At 34.4% G+C, this 27,553-nt stretch overlaps 1 protein-coding gene across 1 annotated transcript in view; it reads right to left on the bottom strand.

Moving 5' to 3' along the window:
• The window catches only part of LOC106674284 (glutamate receptor ionotropic, kainate 2), a 306,995-nt gene extending 288,161 nt beyond the window's left edge, over nt 1-18,834 (bottom strand). Inside the window, exon 1 of the mRNA XM_024226052.1 lies at nt 18,678-18,834. Within this exon, the coding sequence (XP_024081820.1) occupies nt 18,678-18,732 (55 nt within the window). The 5' untranslated portion in view covers nt 18,733-18,834. The remainder of the gene's footprint in view (nt 1-18,677) is intronic.
• Between the last annotated feature and the right edge of the window lie 8,719 nt (nt 18,835-27,553).

The following is a 27,553-nucleotide window of genomic DNA, read 5'->3' as shown; positions in this document are numbered from 1 at the left end:
ACCTCTTCGTCAAATGATAAATGCTTGTTTTTATGTTTCAAATTACCCTATTCATAACTTCACGAGTTTTTGTGATCCGCTTGACCAGTTAATATCTTTCAATTAATTAAGGTTTTTAGTTGAGATAAAAAAGTCAGTGTCACGAGCGGGATTCGAACCCACGATCTTCGCTAGATAAGCCGCTATTCTACCACTTGAGCACGTGACTTCGATCCACTCGGACACTAACTTCCCATCTCAACCCCAATTTTTGATCTTTCCCTCCTTTTTGCCAATTTTCAACTTAACTGACCTTTTTGAAACCTAAACTGACTTTTTTTTCTCAACTAAAAACCTTAATTAATTGAAAGATATTAACTGGTCAAGCGGATCACAAAAACTAGTGAAGTTATGAATAGGGTAATTTGAAACATAAAAACGAGCATTTATCATTTGACGAAGAGGTTTTTGGAAATTGAAATCTTTGGTTGAACCCCGCACATCACAACGTTCCGTCGTTTATCCATGAAAACTTCATAATAACGTCAATGGGCAATCCTTATGCTCACTGGAGAACATGTACTTTTATGCAGGGTAAAATTTGTACACTTTTCGTTGGGTTTATATTTATTCTACACTTTGTGAATCGTACTGATAATTAATTCAGGTTTTTTCCTACATATTCTCCCACTTCTCTATGAATCCTTGATTTACGTGATTTTTTTGGTGTTTTCCTGCAGAACAGTAATAGACTTGGGTAAACAGGTTTTTCCTTTTTAAAAATTTTTCACGACCCGTCTAAAAAAAAAAAAAAAACTCCAAAAGATGAGCAAATTTACACCCTTTCTTGAAAATTTACGTTTTTATGCTAGTTGATTAGTTTTGCACAATCATTAACCAAATTTTTAAAAGAGTTATGGCTGAGGAATTGAAAAATAATGTATTGTTTATGAAAACATAAGGTTACATTTGAAAACAATAACAATATTTTTTGAAATTCATAATTCTTATCAAACCAACACTATTTACCTTATTCACAAACACATGTGCAAAATGTGACTTAAATTGATCAAGAGTATTTAAAAAAAGTGTTCAATGTGGAGGTGTTTTTATCCATGCCTATTTGTAAGTATGTCTGGTCTGAACGCAGGGCTGGATTCGAACCCGGGACCTTCACCTTACAGTGTTGAGCGCCGTGTCAACGCCTAAACCGTTGTGGCCACCGACGACCCTTTTCAGTTTTTGTGTTTTTTATGGAGGCGTCTGAATAAAGTGTAAAAATCTGCATAATCAGAGAATGTATCTGTTGAAATATTAACATGTGTAGGAATATCTCCGGTGCATATTGAAAATAAAAATCGGCCAAGTATGCTTCCCTGAGGAAGGTGAAAATTTAGTTCCCTGACTGACTCGGCATTAGTATGAAAAGGATATTCCTCTGTTTACAGACACAATCGAAGATCTGTTCTAAATCAAGAAAAATCTTAAGTGTCAATTCTATTTTTTTTTCAAATATTTGAAATCATCTATACTTCAAAAATGCTTTCACAATTCTATTTATTATGTAGAAATTTCTGAGTGGGAAGAAGAAAGTATTATCTTGAGAGTACATTGTCTATACTTATTGCTGTTTACTTTAGACGTTCTGAAGAAAAGAGAAAGCGTTTGTTTTCTTAGGACTTAAACTTGTATATAACGTAAGAACAGGTTAAATGTGTATGGATAGGAATAAAAGGAAACATGGAAAAAATTGTACCTTTATGTTCATAAAACACAAAACTTATTGGTTTGTCAAACAGATCCCGAGCCACGGAATAAAGGGAGAACATGAGATCCAATCTTCGAATCACTTTGGCCGTAGGAGGAAAAACCGAGTATATTTTTTTATCCCCATCATCGTTTTAAGGTCTTACAAAAAATAAAAGTATTGCACGATGGATTATTTTAAATTATTTTCCAACCTTGTCTTGGAAATTATAGGTTTGCAGGCGGAGGTATAAATGTTCAAAAAGTTTCAAACTTCCCCCGTAACTTTACGAAGTGAGTACAGTGAGAACTCGGAACGAATTAATTGAGATTGACAGAGTGTAGCCAAAATGTCTCAGTGTGAAATTAATTCAATAAAATATACGATATATGCACAAAATAATTTTTTAAAATTAAATTTATTTATTATTTATTCAGAGATCGTGAGATGCAGTCTGGTGTGATGTAGGTTTCAGAAAAAACATTTTCTTTATCGTGCCAACGTTTCGATCTTTATTGAGATCATCTTCAAAGCCTTGTTGTCTGCATTTCATTAAAACGTTCTCTGGTTTATAGCCGATGGGAGTTTCTTCTCATTGTTGGCGATGTCCTTCAGAATACTTGTTCTTCGTTCTTCTCGTGTAGAAATGTATGGTGATTAGTGACCGTTTTTCTGAAACCTACATCACACCAGACCGCATCTCACGATCTCAGAATAATTATCCATTAACGGTCACTAATCACCATACATTTATTTATTAAAACTATTCTTATTAAACCAACCATTAATTTTACAATAATGTTATAGCATAAATAAATGTTTACATTCTTATAAACCCATTGGTACAATAATATTTATATTTCACTATTCACTATTCTTTTTTAACTACACAATTTCATATGTCTTTGTTCTTTCTAAACTTCTAACCATGTTTCGGTTATGTAAGAGTTTGGTCGCTTCCACATTCTCCTGCTGACTGAGGCCAGCCTAGTGTCTGGCAGCAAATCTTTGTATTTCCGCTGGGACCTCAGGGATCTTAAGATTCTAAGTCCCAAATCCTTATTTCTTAAATACCAAGGCTCATTGACTATGTTACGTAAGATTTTGTTTTGGAATGTTTGTATGATTTTGATATTTCTGTGTTTGGTACAACCCCTTAGTTGAATACCATACGTCCACATAGGGTTTATGACTTGTTTATATAATATTTTATTTTATATAGAAAAGTTGGATTCACGTCCTATCAACCAGTATAGTTGTCTATACCTTAAACCGATTTCTGTCATTTTTTTCTTCACGTGTTCTTTCCATCTCAGCTTGGCATCTAAGGTCATTTCCAGATATTTAGCTGTATCGCTGTATGGTATAGTCGTTCCATCGGTTGTGAGCAAACATGGTCCACTTAAAAAAAAAAAAAAGATTAGATGGACTGTTTTATGCTGATTTAGCTTGATTTTCTATTTTTGTCCATTCGTTTATCTTACTCATGCATTTTGGATGATTTTGGTTGAGTGGGTGATAGTCGGTCCTAGTGATATCACCGCTGTGTCATCTGCGAACGTTGCAATTTTTACTCCCTCTATTTTCAGAAGTGGTGTATAACAGGTAAACCAGTAGACCTAAAATGCTACCTTGTGGCAGTCCTGCATTTATTGTTTTTAATTTTGTATATTGATCTTCTTGTTTGACTCTAAACGGTCTGTCAGGTAGGAGCTGATAATATCTACATACTGCTTTGTTAACATACCTTTTAGTTTATTGATGAGTCTATTACATTTTTTTCCTTCTTGTCGGGAAAAAAGTTAATAAAGCTTAAATAGTGGCGGGACGAACCGAGAAGAGAAGCGCAAGAAGCAGGAAGCAATTCGCGGCCTGCAAGATCCTGATCGGGAGGGCACTGGGTCCGAGATTGAAAAAAAAGCAAAAAAGCAAGGGGAGTCAGTTCGATATAGACGTTCCGAGGAAGAGGTGGTCTCCGCGAGGAAAGAAAATATTCTTTAAAAAAGTGTATGTGTTTGTGTGGCTTGTGATCCTAGTCGTGCTGATCGGAGAGTTCCTACGAAGAAATCGGCTGATCCCGGCAAGTGAAGAGTGATCCCGTGATTCATTTCCAATTTCTCATCAGGCCTGATAATTCCGGACTAGAGACATTAGCATAAGTTTCGGCCTTTTGTTAACTTTTAATTTAAAAGAATTTGTCTATAAACTTGTAAATAGAATAGTTGTGGTTAGTATTCATTTTTTTAAATCGTAGTTTTAAACCCTAAGTAAGCTAAATACCTTAAGATATCTTGCTTGTGCTAACGATTTAACTCGGAAAGCAGGAAGAACTTCATCATTTAGCTCCTGTGTGGAAGCGCCATCGGAAAGAAGAGAACCAGAAGCGCTACATCGGTCGTCTGGGGCCTGACACGAAACCGTATCTGTCCTTCCTTTTCCCTTTCTTTCTATTGATCTACTCTTCTTTTCCTTTTTTCTCCCTGGTTTCGGTATTTATCCTTCTCCAAAAATACCGTGGCGCTCAACATAACACCTGTAAATAAACTTTCACCTCCTTACCGACCATCAATTGTCTCTCCCTTCAACACGTCCCCCCCTTCATCCACTGAGCTACCGCCAACATACGTGCAGCCACAGTAAGAAGCTGTAACAAGTCCTTCGTGCCAGACATTGTCAAAAGCTTGTGACACATCAAGGAAGATAGCAGAACAATTTTTTTTTCAAGAGATTTTTCTATTACGTCCGTTTCTCGATTAATTAGGTATGTTGTTCAATGCCCTGTCCGGAATCCAAATTGGTGGTCAAAATATAATTAAGTAATATATTAATGTTTTTGTATTTACAAATATTGAACCAGAAACGAAAAGCTCAAAAGTACATGTAAGTCCTACCGGTTCTTCAGCATTACTCGTAAATTTTATAATTTTAAAGTGCCTAAAAAACTGACCAGGTGGACAATTTATTTTTACATTCTTGTGATGGATTTCCTTTAAACTGTAAATAATCGATAAAGGAGGGATTAGCAGATATAACTATCGTACAAATTTAACAAAAATATATTTTAACGTGTGGTGATTAGTGACCGTTAATCGATATTTATTTAGAAATCGTGAGATGCGGTCTGGTGTGATTTAGGTATCAGAAAAACATTTTCTTTATCGTGCAAACGTTTCGATCTTTATTGAGATCATCTTCAGGGCCTGGGATTTACAAACATTGTTTACATATAACAAATACATTTTGGATGTGGAAAAGTGAATTTATACAGTGCAAAATATATTTTTTATATATTCAATCAAAGTATTTCTACTCACTTTGCTTGATTCTACTTACTTTGATTGAATATATAAAAAATATATTTTGCACTGTATAAATTCACTTTTCCACATCCAAAATGTATTTGTTATATGTAAACAATGTTTGTAAATCCCAGGCCCTGAAGATGATCTCAATAAAGATCGAAACGTTGGCACGATAAAGAAAATGTTTTTCTGAAACTTACATCACACCAGACCGCATCTCACGATTTCTAAATAAATATATTTTAAATTGTTTAATAAGAAAAGCAGCACAGATTATACATATTTTATATATTATATATACATTATTGCCCTCAAGTCTACTGTGAATCGTTCTTATTTATTTTATGGACAGGTATATTGTTATTAAGTTTATTTTTTCCCTCAAAATCATATCGATGACATTGACTTGCGGAATTCACAAAAAAAATTATTTTTAATAAAGGGATCCGACACATCCCCATCACCATTTAAACCAGTTTGCTGAAGAGGGTTGGCAATCGGCAAATCGGCGTTGATTCTAATAATGCCAGGTTGTCAGATTTATTAACGGCCCGTTTTCCGACATTCGCTCAAATCAGCAAAGCTTGTCTGTTCCACGTTGTGGAGCATTTATCACAATGAATTTAATCCAGGGATTGAGATTATTTTGCTATCGACAGACGACATATACTTGAAAGAAAGGTGGTTACAGTGGAAATAGTCAACTATGGCTAGTCACTCACAGCCTACTAAATGTAGTAAATATTTTAATAATTTATTTTTATAAGAATAATTGCACAAAGTTACACAGATAATTTGACAACTGGAATTCACCGGACACGATCTTGATACTCAGAGGACGCCGTGGACGCATTATAAATCGTAAAAATTAAAATAAGTGTGTCGTAATTTTATTCTGGAACTTTGGGTCCCATTAAACAACAAAAAAGTAAAAAAATTGTCTTAAAAAAATTGTCTTAAAAAAATAATTAAATGCAATAGCATAAAAATAAATGAAACACACTAAACTAAATAAGAACGTGAAAAAATACCGGAAAATTAACCATCCTCCGTGTTAAATTGTAAGGGCAGAGCTAGTCAAAAAGACCGGACTTAAAGTGGAAAGGGTTGAGCCACCGTGAATGGAGTTATGTAGGGGGTTCCAGAAGTTGTAGGAACGGAAAAGAAAGGAACGAAAAAGTTTTCCAGAGGAGTAGAAATCAGAAGGTGGGAAGGAGTGTGGCGAATACATAACACTTAAACACATAACAGATTATAAATGAAGGAAGGGAGAATGGGAAACAATTGTTTTGAAGAGGAAGAAACCAAAAAAGTATAGCTTACAATAGGAAGGGTACATGAAGGTATACATCATTCTAACATATTAAATTCACTATTTTTCGTGATCCGCTTGACCAATTAATATTTTTCAATTAATTAAGGTTTTAGTTGAGATAAAACAGTCAGTGCCTAGATTTACTGCTCTACCACTTGAGGTGACTTTTTATCTCAACTAAAAACCTTAATTAACTGAAAGATATTAATTATTCAAGCGGACCACAAAAACTAGTGAATTTAATTAGTAAAAATGAAGTATACCTTCACTAAAGCTCTCCGTGTCCATTTCATTCGTCGCCGAGAATCAAATAGATTAAACGACATTTGAAAAATGGCAAAAAGAAAGGAAAATTCAAAAGGTGGGGTTGAGATGGGAAGTTAGTGTCCGAGTGGATCGAGTGGTAGAGCAGCGGCGTATCTTGCCGAAGGTCGTGGGTTCGAATCCCGCTCGTGACACTGACATTTTTAACTCAACTAAAAAACTTAATTAATTGAAAGATATTAATTGGTCAAGCGGACCACGGAAACTAGTGAATTTAATAAGTTAAAATGAAGTATACCTTCACTAAAGCTTTCCGTGGCCATTTCATTTGTCGCCGAGAATCCAATCCGATTAACCGACATTTGAAAAATGGCAAAAAGAAGGGAAAATTCAAAAGGTGGGGTTGAGGTGGGAAGTTAGTGTCCGAGTGGATCGAGTGGTAGAGCAGCGGCGTAGCTAACCGAAGATCGTGAGTTCGAATCCCGCTCGTAACACTGACTTTTTTATCTCAACTAAAAACCTCAATTAATTGAATTATAAACACTACTAGACTCTTGATACTATATGGATAAGAATTTTTTAAATTTATTATTATTAATGGAAAATCAAAAAAATTTAAATGTGTGCACCCACTCGATTCTCACCAGAATTTTCAGAAAGATCTGCTCATTTTGGAACTTAAATTGCACCGAACTGCTCAACATTATGGCTAAACAATAACTCTGAGATGGTAATGGACTGTTTGCATTTTTCTGTCGTTGCACAATAAACTACCAATTTAGTGGTTTACAAATTAAAACAAAAATAAATCAAGCAACTAGACAAACAGCTAGGTTCATTGAATATTTATATATTTTCATAACTATAAAAAGTGTTAATAAATTGTCAATATCATTATTAATGCAAATAAAACATTTTTTCGCTATATCCATCAATCTACGACTAGTAACTTCACACTCTGCATTCTATCGTATCTTTTGTTTTGTTTGTTTATTGTTAGTTTGTTTCTTTTGTTTTTTTCTCACATTTATTTATTTTGTTCATAAATTATAGTTGAAGCATCTCAACCAATACCTTCCACAAATATTGAAAAATGTTAATTGGTCAATCGGACCACGAAATGCAACGGATTTAATAATTAAAATGCAGTATATTTTCACGAAAGCTCTCCATGGCCATTTCATTTGTCGCCGAGAATCCAATAAATTACACGACTTGTGAAAAATGGCAAGAAGGAAGGAAAATTCGAGAGGTGAGTTGAGATGGGAAGTTAGTGTCTGAACGGATCGAGGTCACGAAAGCTCAAGTGGTAGAGCCGCGGCGTATTTAGCCGAAGGTCGTTGGTTCGAATCCCGCTCTTGACACTGACTTTTTTATCTCAACCTTCCATAAGTATTAATTAATTGAAAAATGTTAATTGGTCAATCTGACCACGAACTGCAATGAATTTTGAAAGTTGAAGGTTGATCAATAATTATATGGAAATAAATTATTTTTTGTATCGATCAAATAAAACATTAGATTTATGCCTTTTTGTGAGACAGGAGGTAGAGATTTCTTTGTACAGTAGGTCAGTTGAAAAACATTACTTCTTTTAATAGTGTTTTCCTTAGTAAAAAAAGCTTAACAAACACAAAGCAAACTGAAAATTTTTCATCAATTCCAGTCAGAAATGAACGGTTTGTCGTTAAAATTTTCCACCTGTTGAATTGTGAAATTACTTACTCCATTTATATTGCATTTTATTCTTCAAAAAGAAAGATTTAATAATACTGAATGGATTTCTTCTACAAGAAAAGTTTTTGTTTTAAATATTGCAGTTAACACATAATGACCACACATTTCATACCACCATCTGAAACAGGAAAAGTTATAGATTTTTTTGTGGTTATAAAGATTTCGTGAAGGATTTTTTTTAACCTATTGGCTGTTGTACAGAGAACTTGTTAATAGCCGAGATGAACTTTTCTAATACCCCTGAGCGTCTTCATCGAAAAAGTTCCCCGGTTCATTTGTTGAAAGTGTTGCGAATTTGTCACAGCGAAACACCCCAGGAGAAACTAAACGGTTAACTCCATCAAATCATTTTCCCGACCTGGCCAACTGAAATGAACCAATGAAAGAAAATCGGCCTGCGTTAGCGAATAGAAAGGAAAAACGTTACACGCTCATGGTCAAATTTCCAAGGAGAAATTTTCTATCTCAACTATATTTTATTTTATAAAAAAATGTATAAACAAATTTAAAAACGTGTTTTCATCGGATGTAAAACTTTAGAAAGTAACGTTTTGGGTCAATAGCGTTGTAGATTATCAGAGAAAGCTCGGTAACCTGGAGTATCAATTAGAGCCAATTAGGCACCGTCCCAATTCATAAAGTTCAGGAAAATTGAATTTGAATCAACATACAGTCAATTACTTTGTAACTTGTGTTGATTACGTCCCTACTGCGATTTGAACCGGTAGAATTTATAATTTTGAAAAATCCTAATTTTCATGTTTCGTCTCAGTCGAGTTCAGGGGTTATTACCATATGTGGAAGCGTTCATGAAACACTGGATATGGATAAGAAAAAAACCAGTTTCGTTTTATTTGTAATAAGCTTAAAAAAAGCTCATATCAGAGACAATTTAAAATCTTTCTTCTTTAAATATAAACGTTGTTAGTTAAATAAGCAGTCATAATATATTTGAGCAGCGTTCAATTCTTCCTAAGTGGTCGGTTTATGTACCGTCCTGCAGCAATTACTGAAAATGTAGCTACAATGAATCAAAACTAAACAATATTGTCTTACTAGAAGTCCTCTAAAATCATTAAATTTAAACATATTTATAGAGATTATAATGCAAAAATTATAATTTTCAATTAATTAAGGTTTTGGTTGAGATAAAAAAAGTCAGTGTCACAAACGGGATCCGAACCCACGACGACGAAAACTAGTGAATTTAATAATTATTCAGAAATCGTGAGATGCGGTCTGGTGTGATGTAGGTTTCAGAAAAACATTTTCTTTATCGTGCCAACGTTTCGATCTTTATTGAGATCATCTTCAGGGGTCAAAGTGTTTATCTCCTGTGTAATTGTGCCATCTCAACTCTCAACACGACACGCAAGAATGCCACAATTACACAGGAGACAAACACATTAAGCCCTGAAGATGATCTCAATAAAGATCGAAACGTTGGCACGATAAAGAAAATGTTTTTCTGAAACCTACATCACACCAGACCGCATCTCACGATTTCTGAATAATTATCGATTAGCGGTCACTAACCCCCACACAGTGAATTTAATGTTTATAATAAATAGACAATTTAAAATTTTTAAAATTCATAAAGTCAAATAATTAGGGCGGTTAAAGACTACTAAAACTCCTTTTATTTTATCAATATTTTGTTGTCATTTTCTTTAATTTCCGTCTGCGTAAATGTGTTTAGAATTTTCTCAACTTTCCGGTAATGTATGAAATACTAATTATATACATACAAAATAAAAGAAGATCCAAGATGGACTCTTGTAGAGCTCAAAACTTATGAGAAATATACAAATATAAAGCTTAGAAACACGCATTTAAACTCATGAAACCAAACTTTTTTTATTGATTAATATATATTTGTAATATTTTCATAAAGGGACTACATTGGCCCACTCAGATTACCTTTGTGGTAGGTCTTCCGTCTTTCGAGTTGTGGTATTGTTCGAGAGATATGACGAGCTGGAAGATCTCGGAAAAACGGTGGTATTGTCTGGACAACCGGACACATAGGTCTGGAAGGTAGCTGACTCGTAGACTTTCATCTTTACCCGATTAAGAATAGGCCATGGGAGGTTCACATGGATACTTACTTTTGGGGAAAAGATCGCGTAGATGTAGATAAAGTTTGCTCGACGTGTTTAAAGATGACATTTTTGGATTTGTATAGAGTGCATGTATGATTGCCACTCGATACGAGAATTGTGCTTGAGCATGACAGAGAGTATATGGACACCCTGCGATTTTTGGAGAATACAGGGTTGTTTTATTGGTACAGTAATCATTTGGTGTGCCTAGCTTATGTTGATAATATTTATTTGCGTGAATGTATAGTGTAAGGGGGACGATGGCGGAATATTGAGTACCCCATGGACGCTCAATTAGGTTGGTTATATATGTGTTTAGGATAATGGGAGAATATCGCGTACTCTACCACCCTAAAATGAATGGTTTGTAAATAAGAAAGCTATTTAAATATGAGCGAGGGTTGGAATGTGTTTAAATCTAGGTACTGCATACGTCGGGCACCGGATTGACCTAGCTGTTGATAGCCCATGAAGCCCAAACTCTGTGTACTGATGACCCCGGACTGCCTTCAACGGGTGCGTTATCTCAACGCCTGACGGTAATAATTTATTGTTCCTTAGAAGAGCACGAATTTCCGGTGGACTGCGATCAAATTGAGATTAGCTTACATAAATCACTAAACGTTAATCATACCTTGTGAGTTTAACTTTTGTCCCCACCCTTAGATTTTTTATTTTGACGTTTTTAACAGCATCGTCTTGAGAAATCATTATTTTCGTAAAATTTCTTTAATTACAACACCACATATTATGCAAATCTTTCAAGTTTTTATACTACATTATGGAAAAAATTATAGAACAAATTTGTGGCTATTATTGTACGTTTGTATTGTATTATTATATAAACTTGAACACAATGTAATTAACGCCAGACGTGCTAAGTCGTTAATTATGGTAATAATTATATCTAGAGTTGAGTTTGGTTGACATAATGTTAAATTTAAATAAAGTCAAATAGGTAACGATGAGAAATCTATGCAAATAAGTACAGTCATTTTTACCCTGATCTCTCCACACGAGTATTTCTTGACTTACGAAAGTGTACTTGAGCTTCACAAAGATCTTACTGGATGGGATCATTTTAAGAGAGCTCTTTTACTTGTTTTGGTAAAATAAACATTTTTAAATTAGATTATTTATAAAGATATCAAGAGATGTTGTGTTTCCGAGTGGGTGGAAGTCACGATAGCTCAAGTGGTAGAGCAGCGGCGTATCTAGCCGAAGGTCGTGGGTTCGAATCCCGCTTGTGATACTGACTTTTTATCTCAATTAAAAACTCACTAAACATTAATCATATCTGGTGAGTTTAACTTTTGTCCCCACCCTTAGATTTTTTATTTGGACATTTTTAACAGCATCGTCTTCAACGGGTGCGTTATCTCAACGCCTGACGGTAATAATTTATTGTTCCTTAGAAGAGCACGAATTTCCGGTGGACTGCGATCAAATTGAGATTAGCTTACATAAATCACTAAACGTTAATCATACCTTGTGAGTTTAACTTTTGTCCCCACCCTTAGATTTTTTATTTTGACGTTTTTAACAGCATCGTCTTGAGAAATCATTATTTTCGTAAAATTTCTTTAATTACAACTCCACATATTATGCAAATCTTTCAAGTTTTTATAAAACATTATGGAAAAAATTATAGAACATATTTCTGGCTATTATTGTACGTTAGTATTGTATTATTATATAAACTTGAACACAATGTAATTAACGTAAATTAATTAAAAGTTAATTTGAAGTTCAAAACAATTAATTTCAAATTGAAAGAAAGCTTAATTTTTTTGTTTAACTTTTTATTTGTTTTTTACAACTGCATTCTTCGACGCAACAAGTAATTTGAAGTTAAAAAATAGTTCACATGACGGGAAATGTTAACATGAAATTAAAAAAAGTCAATTTCAGGGAAGAGTTAATGTGAAGTTAAAAAAGGTTGGAAAATAAAAAGTGTTAATTTTAAATAAAAAGAAAAAATAATTTGAAGTTAAAAACTGTTATACGTAAATTAAAATAAACTATAATTTGATATTAAAAAAGGTTAATTTAACGAGAAATGTTAACTTGAAGTTAAAAAGGGTTAATTTTTTGGAAAAAGTTAATGCGAAATTAAAAACGGTTAATTGTAATTTAAAGAGTGTTCATTTGAAATTAAAAGACAGGTAATGTGAAGGTAAAAACGGTTAATTTCGAATTAAAAGAAAGGCTAATTTGACGGAAAAAAGAGTTAATTTGACAGAAAATGTTAACTTGATGTTAAAAAGTGTTCACTTCAATTAATTTGGAACACAAATTTTAATATAAGTTTAGAAAGGTTAATATAACAAAAATCGTGTAATTTTACGTAGAAGAAGTTACAAAGCTGTTGCTGGAAGTTGTTGTCTAAAACATAAAAGCAAGAAGGATACTACTCAACAATATAATTAAAATAAATGATTTTTCGGAGATCGTGAGATGCGGTCTGGTGTGACGTGGGTTTTAGGAAAACGTTTTCTTTATCGTGCCAACGTTTCGATCTTTATTGAGATCATCTTCAGAACTCAAAGTGTTCGTTTTTTCTAAAGCCCACGTCACAACAGACGATATCCGAACGTTCATTGACTAACGGTTATTAAACACCACACAAATTAATATAAAGTTGAAAAAAGAATTAAAAAAAGGTATAATAAAAATATATCTGTCATGAACGATTAGATTTATAGTGGTCTTAGTATAATATAAAATCGGGTATAACAAAAATAATTTTTAAATTCACTAATTTCGTGGTCCGCTTGACCAATTAATATATTACAATTAATTAAGGTTTTTTTGTCGAGATAAAAAAGTCAATGGCACGAGCGGGATTCGAACCAACAATCTTCGGCTAGATACGCCGCTGCTCTACCACCTGAGCTATCGTGATTTCGATCCACTCGGACACAAACTTCCCATCTCAACCCCACCTTTTGAATTTTCCCTCCTTTTTGCCATTTTTCAAATGTCGTTTAATCTATTTGATTCTCGGCGACAAATGAAATGCCCACGGAGAGCTTTAATGAAGTATACTTCATTTTAAATCATTAAATTCACTAATTTCCTGGCTCGCTAGCCAATTTATTTATTACAATTAATTAAGGTTTTTTGGTTGTGATAAAAAAGTCAATGGCATGAGCGGGATTCGAACCCATGATCTTCGGGTAGATACGCCGCTGCTCTACCACTTGAGCTATCGTGACCTTGATCCACTCGGACACTAACTTCCTAAACTAATCTGAAAAATGGCCGAATCCGGCTCGTTCCATTGACTTTTTTATCTCAACCAAAAAACCTTAATTAATTGTAATAAAAATATTGATGAAAAATATTAATTGGAATGTTATGAATTTTTCTCGCTGTTTTACGGGCATTAGAGTTTGCCATAATAAGTTATGTTTTAAGAATTTTTAAAATTAAAATTTAAAATTAAATTTAAAATATCATTTAAAACGTTAGAAACTAATAATTTTGCAAAGTTTATGAATATTCATCAGGCGGTTGAAGTTTGCCGCAATCCACATTTTAAACAGTAAGTTGATTGCAAGAGATTTACAAAGCTCAATAATAATTACCATTAAACAAGTGTTAATGTGTAAATTATCATTTATAATGTTTATTTTTTCCATACCCCCACCAACCAGCCATATCTCTTCATTAAGGGCCTGGGTCGTTTACGGTCTAAGTGCCTTCTAAATTATACAAGCTCTAATTGCTCTTCTTTGAAGAGATTAGCCGAATGCGTGGTCCATAAAACGAGGCCGTTAGCGGTCTGTTCTATTGTACAACGTGGCAGATATCTTTAGAAATAATAACGCCCGAATATAAAACCAGAAAAATAAAAGGATTTGGCATCGCATTGAACGCTATGAAAATATCTCTAAACGAGTAAGCACATCAAGAGCAACGGCATAAAAACAAAAATCTGGCCAGTGAACTTGGCAGTTTGACGGGCTGAATCGACAGGGTTGATTTCTTTTTTAATTAAATGAATCTTTCAAGCGGAAACAGTCGACAGACTCAATTGGATCCGATAGAAATCAAATTCCATTTTCCATGAAATTTAATTTGATAAATATTTTTCTATAATTAAAACAAAACGGAATGTCATGTCCCCAAACCATTTTATAAGAAAAATGTATTTTTTTAAAATAAATACTTTAAAAGGAATATTTAAGTGTATTTATGGCTAAAAACAATTCGTTGGAGAGCTCGAGACGTTTCAATCTATTGTTTCCATTATGATCAGAGTGAAAATACGCACGGGCTACTTGATGAACATTACAATGAAAATTAATCATTAACACAATGATGAGTCCATCTCATTTCAATTTGTCCGCCTGAAATTTTTTAGGGGGATTTTTAACATTTATTAGTCTAAAATATTTCCATTCCCATTCTGTTCTCGTTTTGAGTTATAAACTTTTTAGGTAAAAAATAATGTGTCACGAGCGGGATTCGAACCTTCGGCTGGATACGCCGCTTCTCGACCACTTGAGCTATCGTGACTTCGACCCACTCGGACACTAACTTCCCATCTCAACCCCACCTTTGAATTTCCCCTCCTTTTTGCATTTTTTTTTTGAAATTTTTTTCAAATGTCGTGTAATCTATTTGATTCTCGGCGACAATTGAAATGGCCAATTGATGTACATCAAATGTCGTCGATAATTCTGAATCATCATCGAAATACGGGCACTAATCTCCACATATTAAAAATACCATTAACACTTAATTACGTAAGTTCAAGTAGACCAACGGGAAAATCATTCAGTCTACGAATGGAAGAAAATCGATTCTTGTATGACATTTTTTGACCTGGAAATGGACTGATTTCTTTGATCCCACGTTTTTAAAATTGAATATTTTTGCGTGCTAAACAATCATACTCACAAGGAGAACAAGGCCATTTTGTGGACACAATTTGCAATTTTTATTTGTTAGATTCCCAGAAAAAATATTAAACCAAGAACAATTATTTTATAAAAATATTTATCAATACAATTTTTGAACAAAGAAATACGTATAAAAAAACGGAATACATGGTTATATCTGTTATCGTAAGGATATTATGAAAAAGAAAAAAAAAACGTTTTCATACAGATCTTCCATACATTTCTAGCTTACAAATTCAACCCACAAGACATTAATAAAACCCTCAAGACGTGAATCTTGTCCTGAACACTTTTCCGGAGTCGGAACGCTCAATATATGTATATTAATTTGGAAATCTTTACGCCTGGAGGAAAACGATATTTTGTTTATTGCTTTTTTCATTTCACCCGTTCACCGAAGAATTTCATGACAAATCAAATATTTGACAGTGATTTATTGTTTATATTACTTGCCATTTACAAAGATCGTTTTTTAACGCGGGCCTGGGAAAAATCTTAAAGCTTCCAGGCCGGATCAAAATCCTCTTCCGGTCCATTAGTCCGGTCTTGGAGAAATAATGCACGCAAAATGTTTACCTTTTTTTGCACGGCGGTCTGAATATTTCCTTGAACGGAAATCTTTTTAAATGATGTAGCCTCCTATAAATAGTAATGTTTTAAAACGCTCAAATACCTGGGATTTGAGCAATTTAAAGTAGTTAAACTTTTATGAAATAAATAATAATTTTTCTAAAGATTTTTAAAATTAAAAAAAAATTATTGGAAAAAGGAATTATTTGTTACAACATAGCTAGAGTGCTACAAACAACTTTGCTGTTTTTATGAATTTTATGTTATATGATTATAAAAATATTATAAAAATGAAGAAGTAATCCTTTTTATTTATTAAATTAATTAAGGTTTTCAGTTGAGATTAAACAGTCAGTTTCACGAGCGGGATTCGAACCCACGACCTTCGGCTAGATACGCCGCTGCTCTACCACTTGAGCTATCGCGACCTCGATCTACTCGGACACTAACTTCCCATTTCAACCCCACCTTTGAATTTCCCTTCCTTTTTGCCATTTTTCAAATGTCGTGTAATCTATTTGATTCTCGGCGACAAATAAAATGGCCTCAGAGCTTTAGTGAAGATTTCCTTCATATCAACTAATTAAATTCACTAGTTTTCGTGGTCCGCTTGACCAATTAATATCTATAACTTAATGAAGACTTTTAGTTGAGATAAAAAGTCATTGTCACGAGCGGGATTCGAACCCACGATCTTTGGATAGATACGCCGCTTCTCTACCACTTGAGTTATCAGTATAAGTAGCGTCGATCCACTCGGACACTAACTTCCCAAATCAACCCCATCTTTTGAATTTTCCCACCTTTTTGCCATTTTTCAAATGTCGTGTAATCCATTTGATTCTAGGCGACGAATGAAATGACCACGAAGAGCTTTAGAGAAATATACTTCATTTTAACTTATTAAATTCACTAGTTTTCCTGGTCCGCTTGACCAATTAATATCATTCAATTGATTACGGTATTTAGTTGAGATAAATTTATTATACAGTTTTTTATTAATGTCTCTCAATTAAAGTAAGAATAAATAGAAAGACTAAATGACCTTCGAAAAATGAATTATCATGCAAAATCGAAGTAGTCGATCACTAATGGCCACTTTGCCTCTGCCTTGGTTGGTTGAATTTCAAAGCGTCGAAGCTTCAATCAGCCATCAGTTGACCAAAGTTAGACTTGATTCTGATCCGAATGATTTTTTTATATATAGCCTGAACTTCTCTCAAAGTAATCTAATTTAACATGGATAACACAAAAATGAATTTTTTGTTTGAGGATTTGTTCATTGATACAAGTAAATTAACTCGCTCGGAAATAATACCATGTATATTTTGTTGGGTTTATTGAAGGGACTTGTCAATAATTCTGCATAGTGAATAGGCCAGTTTCTCGGAATACATTTAGCATTGCTTGTGCCTTTCCCGTGAACAAATACAAATGCTGAATAGCGTAGATTGTGCTAATTCGTTAAATTATTCAAGGCATGCTCGCCTTCGAAAGCTCGAGCCTTGTTAATTTTCGATGACGTTTTTTTAAAGTCTCGATGGAAAAATGTAAAAATTCGTATCTTTATATAAAAATTTGTACAGCTTTAACTCAATCTCTTCATGTAAATAGTTAAAATTTAAATTTATAGTACGAGTGATTTCTAATTATTACAAAAAGTAATAATATACTAAATTGCTGGATACTCTACCGATAAATATTAGGTTAACAATATTGCCAAATTTTCTTACAAGATATAACAAATGCATTCAACTGTAAAAATTATTCAATTCACTAGGTCTCGTGGTCCGCTTGACCAATTAATATCTTTCAATTAATTAAGGTTTTTAGTTGAGGTAAAAAGTCAATGTCACGAGCGGGCTTCGAACCCACGACTTTCGGCTCGATACGCAGCTTTTTTTAGACCTTTTTATCTCAACTAAAACCGTAATCAATTGAATGATATTAATTCGTCAAGCGGACCACGAAAACTAGTGCATGTATAATAAAAATCAAACCAAAAAAAAGATTTATTATGTTTGATTACTTTTTAAAATTAATGAGATGCATTATCTAAATTATCAATAAATAGTATTATAACAAACATTTATGTGCAAAATGTGCTATTATTTATTTTATAAGATCTTTTTTCAAGAACAATCAGAGCCAAGACCATCGTCAAAATTTGATCCAATCCTTGTCAAATATGACTTGACAGATGTACTAGATTTTTGTTATTTTTTCCGAATCTACAAGAGCGCGAATAATTTTAAAGTTACTGCTTTCAATAAAACACGTAATCCATTTATGTTTAGTGGTCAATTGACAAATTACTTATTTCAGTTAATTATTCTTTCTATGTAAGGTCTTGGTCGAAACGAAAAAGTGTTACTAGCTGGATTCGAACCCACGACCTTCGGCTGAAAAATGAAACATTGAAAAATGACAAAATTCGAAAGGTTTTAATTGGAAATGGGACGTTGGTGTCCGAGTGGATCGAAGTCACGATAGCTCAAGTGGTCAAAGCGACGTATTTAGCCGAAGGTCGTGGGTTCGGATCCCGCTCTTTACACTATCTTTTTCATCTCATACAAAATATTTCATTAAAAAAAATTAATTGAAAACATAATTTTGATTTAAAAAAATTGGCAGTACTCTGCCTTATTAAATAAACCAATAAAAATTCATACTTCATTGAAACCAGCTTATAACTAACTATTCATGAATTAAGAAAGTACAATTTTTTTTTTTTAAATTGCTTAAAATTACCTTTCTTTGTTGTCCTGAAACTGTCGTCTCTCGGGACGTACTGGATGTCGTACATCAACGTGGTGTTGGGCAGGAGATTTTTATCCTTGTTGATCCTGTAAACCGCGTATTTGAAGGCTAGCTCCGTAGCGCTTTCCTTCTGCTCTTGGGTAAAAATCGCTCCTGGAACAAAATAATAAGACAAGGTTAAAATCAAATTGAAAATTGAAAGAAATCTTTTCAGAAACCTCTACGACCTGTTTCGTTTTGTGAAAAATAGTTCAAAAAACGGAGGATTGTACTATCCGAAACCAAATCATAAAAAATAACTTTGCCCCTTCAAAATAATCACTACAAAAGCAAACACTTAATTTACAATCATTACTACAACCTATTTAAATGTACCAACCCAACTTCCAAAGAATTCAGTTTCTGTCCAAAATTTTTCGAACCTTTTGCTCAAGCTCCTTATTTCCTTTAGGGATGGTTACCATCCCTTATTTCCTATTCAAGTAGACCTCCAATTTTTGAAACAACAAGAAGTTGATTACCGATTTTTGGAATCGTGAAATATTTGTTCTTTTTCAATTAAATGTAAAATAGTGAAAAACCACTAGGTGGTTTGATTTTATTTCTTAAAATTTATCTGTGATTTTTTTTAATTAATGTAAATTGATCATGTTTAATTTCATTTTAATTGATTTTACAATATATGACAAAAATATTATAATAACAATACCAAAATTGAAATAAAATCTTTTCCTCACGGTTCCACACATAAGAAACGAAAATTTAAGCAGAGTTATTTCCTTGTAGAAATAGCCAAACTCGTCTAACATTTTTTTGAAAAGACGCCAGTGCGAACATCTAATGCCTGATGGTAGAGCCCTTGGAAGGAAAAATAATTCACTATTTGTAAGATATTACCTGCCTGATTAATGTGTGGTGATTAGTGACCGTTAATCGATAATTATTCAGAAATCGTGAGATGCGGTCTGGTGTGATGTAGGTTTCAGAAAAACATTTTCTTTATCGTGCCAACGTTTCGATTTTTATTGAGATCATCTTCAGGGCCTGGGATTTACAAACATTGTTTACATATAACAATTACATTTTGGATGTGGAAAAGTGAATTTATACAATGCAAAATATATTTTTTATATATTCAATCAAAGTATTTCTACTCACTCAACTTGATTCTACTCACTTTGATTGAATATATAAAAACTATATTTTGCATTGTATAAATTCACTTTTCCACATCCAAAATGTAATTGTTATATGTAAACAATGTTTGTAAATCCAGGCCCTGAGGATGATCTCAATAAAGGTCGAAACGTTGGCACGATAAAAAAATGTTTTTCTGAAACCTACATCACACCAGACCGCATCTCACGATTTCTGAATAATTGTCTGATTAATATATATTTTTTTTTAATTTGTAGTACAGGGTGGTTGTACTTTGATGTAGGTAACGTATAACAATGAGCAAGGTATTATTTAAATATTGTTTGTTTAATTGATACTTGTGCCATTATCACTTTCACCACCATCACCATCACTTCGTAGATATCGCGGCTATTGTCTCTTCAGTCGGCGAGCAAGGTTCAAGGGAATTCGTTGGGCGGTTTCTGATTTGCTGATTTACGGTAGTTGGTAGGGCTATATGAAATTTGCGGTAACGGAACTCGATTTCATCTTGAACGAAAGAAATATTTAATTCTGTATGTGTAGTTTCATTCGAAACATAAAAAGTAGCATCTAGTATTTTTGGTAGGTTAAGGATTTGGCAGTTTGAATGCGGCTTATGTTGGAATGTTTGACTGAACCGCACACTTCAGGTCCGTAAGCCCATATTGGTTTAACTATGGTGTTGTAAAGCAGTCTTTTATTTTTGAGAGGTAAATCCGAACCTAGAATTTTATCGCAACTTAAAACATTAATTAATTGTAAACGTTCATCAAAAAGTCGTGCAAAAGGTCTATACCGTGCCATAACCTCCTGACGTTTCAGACATGTGTGAGGATTCCAGGTGAGGCGTTGGCCGATGTACAGTCCGAGGTATCGGACCTCGTCTACAGTTTGGAGGGGAATATTAGTTAGAGACACAGTAGAGGGAATGAAGGTAATGCGGGTGGATTGTTCTGTGTTAAATTTTATCCTTTTATTTTTACACCAAGACACTAGCAGTGTGAGATGTTTCGAGTGGAAATGACAGTCGGAGTTTGCTAGAGTGAATTGCTGTATCGTCTGAAAATGTGAATGTGATGGTTTCGGGATGAGATGGCATGACAGCTCTGAACACCTGGTAAGTGTAGGGACCAGATGGCTCTCTGAGGAACACCAGCATGGATAGGAAAATCTTCAATGAGGTAATAGCCTTCGATGATTTGGAAAATCTAGACAGTGTCGTAACTGTGTAGTATAAGATAGTAGGTGGATGGAAGGATGGCCTTGAGCATGAACAGCAAGCCCGGGTGCCAACCATGATTAAAAGCTCACCTTAGTCAAAAAAGTCCGCCCGAAAATTACTGTCCCATCCCAAATAAGGATGAAATAATGTCTGCTATGCGATGACACTGTTGGACAGTTGAGTGATTGTTGCGAAAACCAAGTTGATGGTCGTGGATTATATTTTGAGAATTTAGAATTGAAAGAATTCTTCGCGACAAGAACTTTTTTTAAAATTTGAACCAAATTGGGAAGTAGACATATTGGCCTATATGAAGTAGTATATTGTGATGGTTTTTTTATTTTTTTAAATTTTCAGATCATTGCTTGATCATTGCTCAAGTGCTTCTAAGCTATAAAAAAGAAGGTAATAAGAAGAACAGAATTACATAGGTATGTAATAGGCCTTTTTGGAATGGTAGTAGTGAATTTTTTCAATTAATTAATGTTTTTTAGTTGAGATAAAAAAGTCAGTGTCACGAGCGGGATTCGAACCCAGGACCTTCGACTAGATACGCCGCTGCTCTACCACGTGAGCTATCGTGACTTCGATCCACTCGGACACCAAATTCCCATCTCAACCTCACCCAAACCTGGTCGAGAATCAAATAGATTACACGACATTTGAAAAATGGCAAAAAGGAGGGAAAATTCATAAAGTGGACCACGAAAATTAGTGAATTTAGTAGTGGAGAATTTTTTCAATTAATTAATGATTTTTAGTTGAGATAAAAAAGTCAGTGTCACGAGCGGGATTCGAACCCAGCACCTTCGGCTAGATACGCCGCTGCTCTACCACTTGAGCTATCGTGACTTCGAGCCACTCCGGCACCAAATTCCCATCTCAACCTCACCTAAACCTCGCCGAGAATCAAATAGACTACACGACATTTGGAAAATGGCAAAAAGGAGGGAAAATTCAAAAAGTGGACCATGAAAATTAGTGAATTTAGTAGTGGAGAATTTTGGTGTTAATAAGATCAAAAACTGGAGCTTCCTTTGATTTTAGGTGTTGTATGGAAGAATGAACGTCAGAAGTGAAGTACTGCACAAGTCAGACTACATGCAGGTCTCTTCGCTACATTGGACATTTTGAAAACTTGAAATAGATTTAGATGATAAATTAAATCAAAACAGTAAAATCTTTTACGCTGGTTTTGGTTTAAATACCAAAATTAAATGAAATGAGCGACTAAACCCAATTCTTAAGTTGATTTTAACAAGTGCCTTTTTGGCACTTGACCTTTCTATGGCACGTCAGAGCACATGAAAAAGCAATCCATCAACGTTAACAGAAACCTTAAATTAATGGAGAAGTCAAACGGAGGAAGGAACTCTTGAAAGAGCCATCGCCGAATTTAATGAATTCTTGAAGGACGGATAGGCGTATGTACATCACAATCCTCTTCCCGACAACCGCACATTTCAAAAGCGCCTGAAACAAATAGAATTGACAGCAGAGAACATCTCAGGGTTTCGTCGAGTGTAGAATTTTGCTCTAAGGCCATTCAAGGCTGTGGTTTATTTACCCGGACGAAGCCAAGCCGGGGCCTAAATGAAAGAATTCACACTCAGGGTTCTAGTCAAAAGGCCGGGGTTGGAAAATGAACAATAAACAATAGCCACCTATTCTAAATCTTTGTATTCCCCTTTCACGAAGGCGCTTGGGACTTGTTAAAGCCCAGCACATTGTTTATTTTTGTTTTTTAACGCTATAATTTATCTCCAGCCTCTGATATTTAAGAGGTAATGCTTTAAAAGACTCATTGCAAAAAAAAAGCTCGCTTTTGAACCAAGTAAAATTTTAAAAAGAGATTACATATTCTGGTTTTGTTTTTAATTTGTTTAAAAGGTAATAACCCCAAAGTCATTATTTGTTAAAGCTTGGTTATGAAATCATGATGGTAATTCAAAATGTTATGCTGTATTGATTGTGCAATGCCATTACGTGACTCTTAGTACTTTTACAATGACCTATACTCAATCTGGCTAAAAAATTCTGTATTATTTTTTTCTCAACCCAGTACTGCTATTCCAAAACAGTGAAACAGATATTATATAATCTTTGTTGTTTTCGATGTATATTAATCTAATGGACTTTAACTAATAAATTTAACATCCAAATATTTTCAGTTATGACGCCATCCCAGGTGTCAAATGAGTCCATTTTAGTTTGGATGCAAGTTGCACGAGAACATTACGAACATAAGGATGTATTAAAAAATATATTAAATCATGATAGTCATCCAAAATATTATGCTGTATTGATGGTTCAATGCCATTAGATGACTTAATACTTTTACAACCTATCTTCCATCTGGCTAAAAAAATTCTGTATTATTTTTTTCTCAAGCCAGCACTGCTATTCTAAAACAGTGATACAGCTATTATATAATCTTTGTTGTTTTTAATGACTATTAATCTATTTAAATGGAGTTTGACTTAAATTTAACCTAATTGGATTTCGTGGTCCGATTGATCAAATACCTTCTTTCAATTAATTAATCTTTATGTAAGGTAATGTTTGAGATAAAAAGTCGGTGTCACGAGTGGGATTCGAACCCAGGACCCTTGGCTCATTTCGCCGCTGCTCTAACCACTTGAGTTATCGTGACTTCGATCCACACGGACACCAACCTCCCATCTCAACCCAACCTTTCAAATTTTCCTTCCATTTTCGGATCCCGCTCGTGACACTGATTACCCTAATGAAAGAGGTGGTTAAGAAAGGGGTACTTGATCCAAAAAGTCAGTCTAGAAAAACTGCGAGGCTTACTATTAGGAAGCAGATAAAATTTATTTTAAGCTCACCAATTTCGTGGTCCGTTTGACCAATAATATTACAATTAATTAAGGTTTTTAGTTGGGATAAAAAAGTCAATGGCACGAGCGGGATTCGAGGGAGGGAAAACTGTAAAATTGGGGTTGAGATAGGAAGTTGGTGTCCTAGTTGATCGAGGTCACGATAGCTCAAGTGGTAGAGCAGCGGCGTATCTAGCCGAAGATCGTGGGTTCGAATCCCGCTCCTGCCAATGACTTTTTTATCTCAACTAAAAACCTTAATTAATTGTAATTTATTTTAAGCATTGATCGCTATACGAGTTCGATAATAGAGCAGCGAATGTCTGTCTATTTACGATGGTAACTTAGTAAATGAACTTGGCTACTCTTCACTATGTCCCAACGTAGTGTAGTGCCCATATTGGCGAAGTAAATGGTGTTGAAGAGCTTAGGTTTCACTAAGCACATCAAAGGAGGCCAATATGCGCGAATAATATGTCGTTTCCACACACTCGAATATTGGTCGGCCATTGATGTTTTCGACCAGGTTTTTGTCAATAACATGTAAATAGAAATTGTACATCTAAGCCAAACACAAAGCTGCAGCAGGGAACGAAGCTGCCCAGGATTGGCCAATTTTGATGGTCCAGGGTATATTGAACCAAATCCATGGCCTTCGAGGTGTGGTTCCCAGCTTGGTGCCAATGCGCCCAACGGAGATATATGATTCAAAGACTGTCTTGTTTTGATATCGAGCTTAAAAGCGACGAATTACGAGTGGCATGAATGAGGACACATTAACTGTAGCAAAGTTATCAAAAATTTCAGGTACACTGTCCAACAACAGAAAGAAGAATCCAATCGGTTACTCGGTTCATGGATTCCCCATCAGTAACATAGAAGACTGCTTCGTTTGTTGCGTTTCACATCTGAACAGGAACCTCAAGGGTTTGTGTGAAAAATTTTAATCGCCGAAGGACTTTTGCAAGAATAACGAAACGCCGCCGTTGACGTCAAGAGGACGATTGTCTCTTCGTATGGTCCTATTGTATGTTCGTTGTGATAATTGAGATAATTAATTGGTAACTGTTATCACGCAATCAATCCTTCATGGCTGGGATACACTGCGCAGATAGAGCTTCTTAGGTTAAGAGAAAAACATCCAGCCCTGGAGAATAGAGGGAAAGTTGGTTTCACCATGACAATGACAGGGCGTCACACAGCTTCTCTCATTTAAAGTAAAATCGGCGAGATAGGATGGTAACAAATGCCCACCTTCCTACACTCCAGACCTTGCCTCTTCCAATTTTTACTCGCTTCCTAGATAACCTCTTGAAAGATTGATCAACCTCAATGGGTTCTGAACAAGAGACTTACAGATTTCTTCTTGTCTAAGTCATCAGATTTTAACGTAAAGATTCAATAAGAACGTTGGCAGTATGTTATAGAAAACAAATGAAATTATTTTTTGGATTAAAAATAAAATACATTTTGAAAGTTTAATGAAAACCGTAAAAACTTATGCACAGACCGAATATGTTCAAGTTTGAATTTTTTAATAAATTCACTATTTTTCGTGGTCCGCTTGTCCAATTAATATCATTCAATTAATTAAGGTTTTTAGTTGAGATAAAAAAAGTCAGTGTCACGAGCGGGATTCGAACCCACGACCTTCGTCTAGATACGCCGCTGCTCTACCACTTGAGCTATCGTGACTTCGATCTACTCGGACACTAACTTCCCATCACAACCCCACCTTTTGGATTCCCCTCCTTTTTGTCATTTTTCAAATTTTTCCGTTTTTAAATTTTTCATTGGTTTGAGAGTGAAATAGCTTAGCTGTCGATAGTTGCCAAACATTGTGAAGACAGGACGTGTAAACACGGAAAACATACGGATCTAAATAAATAAAAAAAACTATTGATTTCACAAAGTTTGGCAGTATTTCATAATAAAGATTTACACGATTTAAGACTTTTAAACAACAGAAAAAAATTAAAAATGAACAAGAATGGGTAATAACAAACACAAGTTCTATTGGTTTTGTTTCGAAACATCATCAATCAAATATAAATAGTAAAGTTTAAAAAGAAACAGCAGGCAAACATTTGATTGGAGGCGATGTAGTGCATTGTTTTTCGGTCGGATATTAACTCTGTGGATATTAAAATTCCTTCTTCGATCCGGGACATGACTCGACTACCGAGCAAAACCTTCTACGAACTTGCATTTTTCTCCTCTTTCCTGTTTTACTATAGGTTTTTTCCAGTTATAAATAAATCCATATCAATATTACTTGATTAGCATACACGCTGCTGTTACGACGCTTCGATATATGTCATTATTAAATTTGTAATATGTCTCGGGCGTATATAGATGGCAACGGTTGTTCATTCACGAAATTCATTTACATACCATAAAAATTGCCCCTGTTTCAGAATAATCGAGTTTGCCGAGTCAGTCATTTAGCCTATTAAAAATCCACTTGTTTAGAGTATAACTAGTATGCAATCAATCAAATTATTTGGATTTATTTTCTCTTCAGTATATTTGTACGGTTAAAACTGTTAAATGTTTTCCACTCTATCAAGTATTTATTCAGAAATATCGATTAACTGTCACTAACCAGCACATCTATCAAATATATTTTCATCGCGTTTGTTATTCTATAAATGCTGTTATTGTTAGCGGATCCGATCTGCCTACGGTAGTATAGAAAATTATTTTTCAAATAATTAAGGTTTTTAGTTGAAATAAAAAATTCAATGTCATGAAAGGGATTCGAACCCACGATCTTCGGGTAGATACGCCGCTGCTCTACCACTTGAGCTATCGTGATCTCGATCCACTCGGCCACTAACTTCCCATCTCAACCCCACCTTTTGAATTTTCCTTCTTTTTTGGAATTTTTCAATTGCCAAAATTCAAAAGGTGGGTTTGAGATGGGAAGTTAGTGTCGGAGTGGATCGAAGTCACGATAGCGCAAGTGGTAGAGTAGCGGCGTATCAAGCCGAAGGTCGTGGGTTCGAATCCCTCTCGTGACACTGAATTTTTTATCTCAACTAAAAACCTAATTAACTGAATGATAATAATTTGTCAAGCGGACCACGAAAACTAGTGAATTTATTGGACAACGTGTGGTGATTAGTGACCGTTAATCGATAATTATTCAGAAATCGTGAGGTGCGGTGTGGTGTGATGTAGGTTTCAGAAAAACATTTTCTTTATCGTGCCAACGTTTCGATCTTTATGGAGATCATCTTCAGGGCCTGAGATTTACAAACATTGTTTACATTTAACAAATACATTTTGGATGTGGAAAAGTGAATTTATACAATGCCAAATATATTTTTTATATTCAATCAAATTATTTCTACAATAAACATAAAACAGCAAAATCTCACTGGCACTCTCAACACGACACGCAAGAATGGCACAAATACACAGACGACAAACACTTACTCGGACACTAACTTCCCTTCTCAACCCCACCTTTTGAATTTTCCCTCCTTTTTGCCATTTTTTTAAACTCAACTAAAAACTTTAATTAATTGAAAGATATTAATTGGTCGAGCGGACCACGAAAACTAGTGCATAGAAAATTATTATTGTGCATTTACGTTTTAGTGGCCAATGTACCAAGTTACTTCTTTCAATTAATTATT

Source organism: Cimex lectularius, unplaced genomic scaffold (genome assembly GCF_000648675.2).
Source record: "Cimex lectularius strain Harlan isolate CLEC.00 unplaced genomic scaffold, Clec_2.1 scaffold110, whole genome shotgun sequence".
NCBI lineage: Eukaryota > Metazoa > Arthropoda > Insecta > Hemiptera > Cimicidae > Cimex > Cimex lectularius.
Note: the sequence above shows the minus strand (reverse complement) of the source record. Positions and strands in the feature narration are given on the sequence as shown.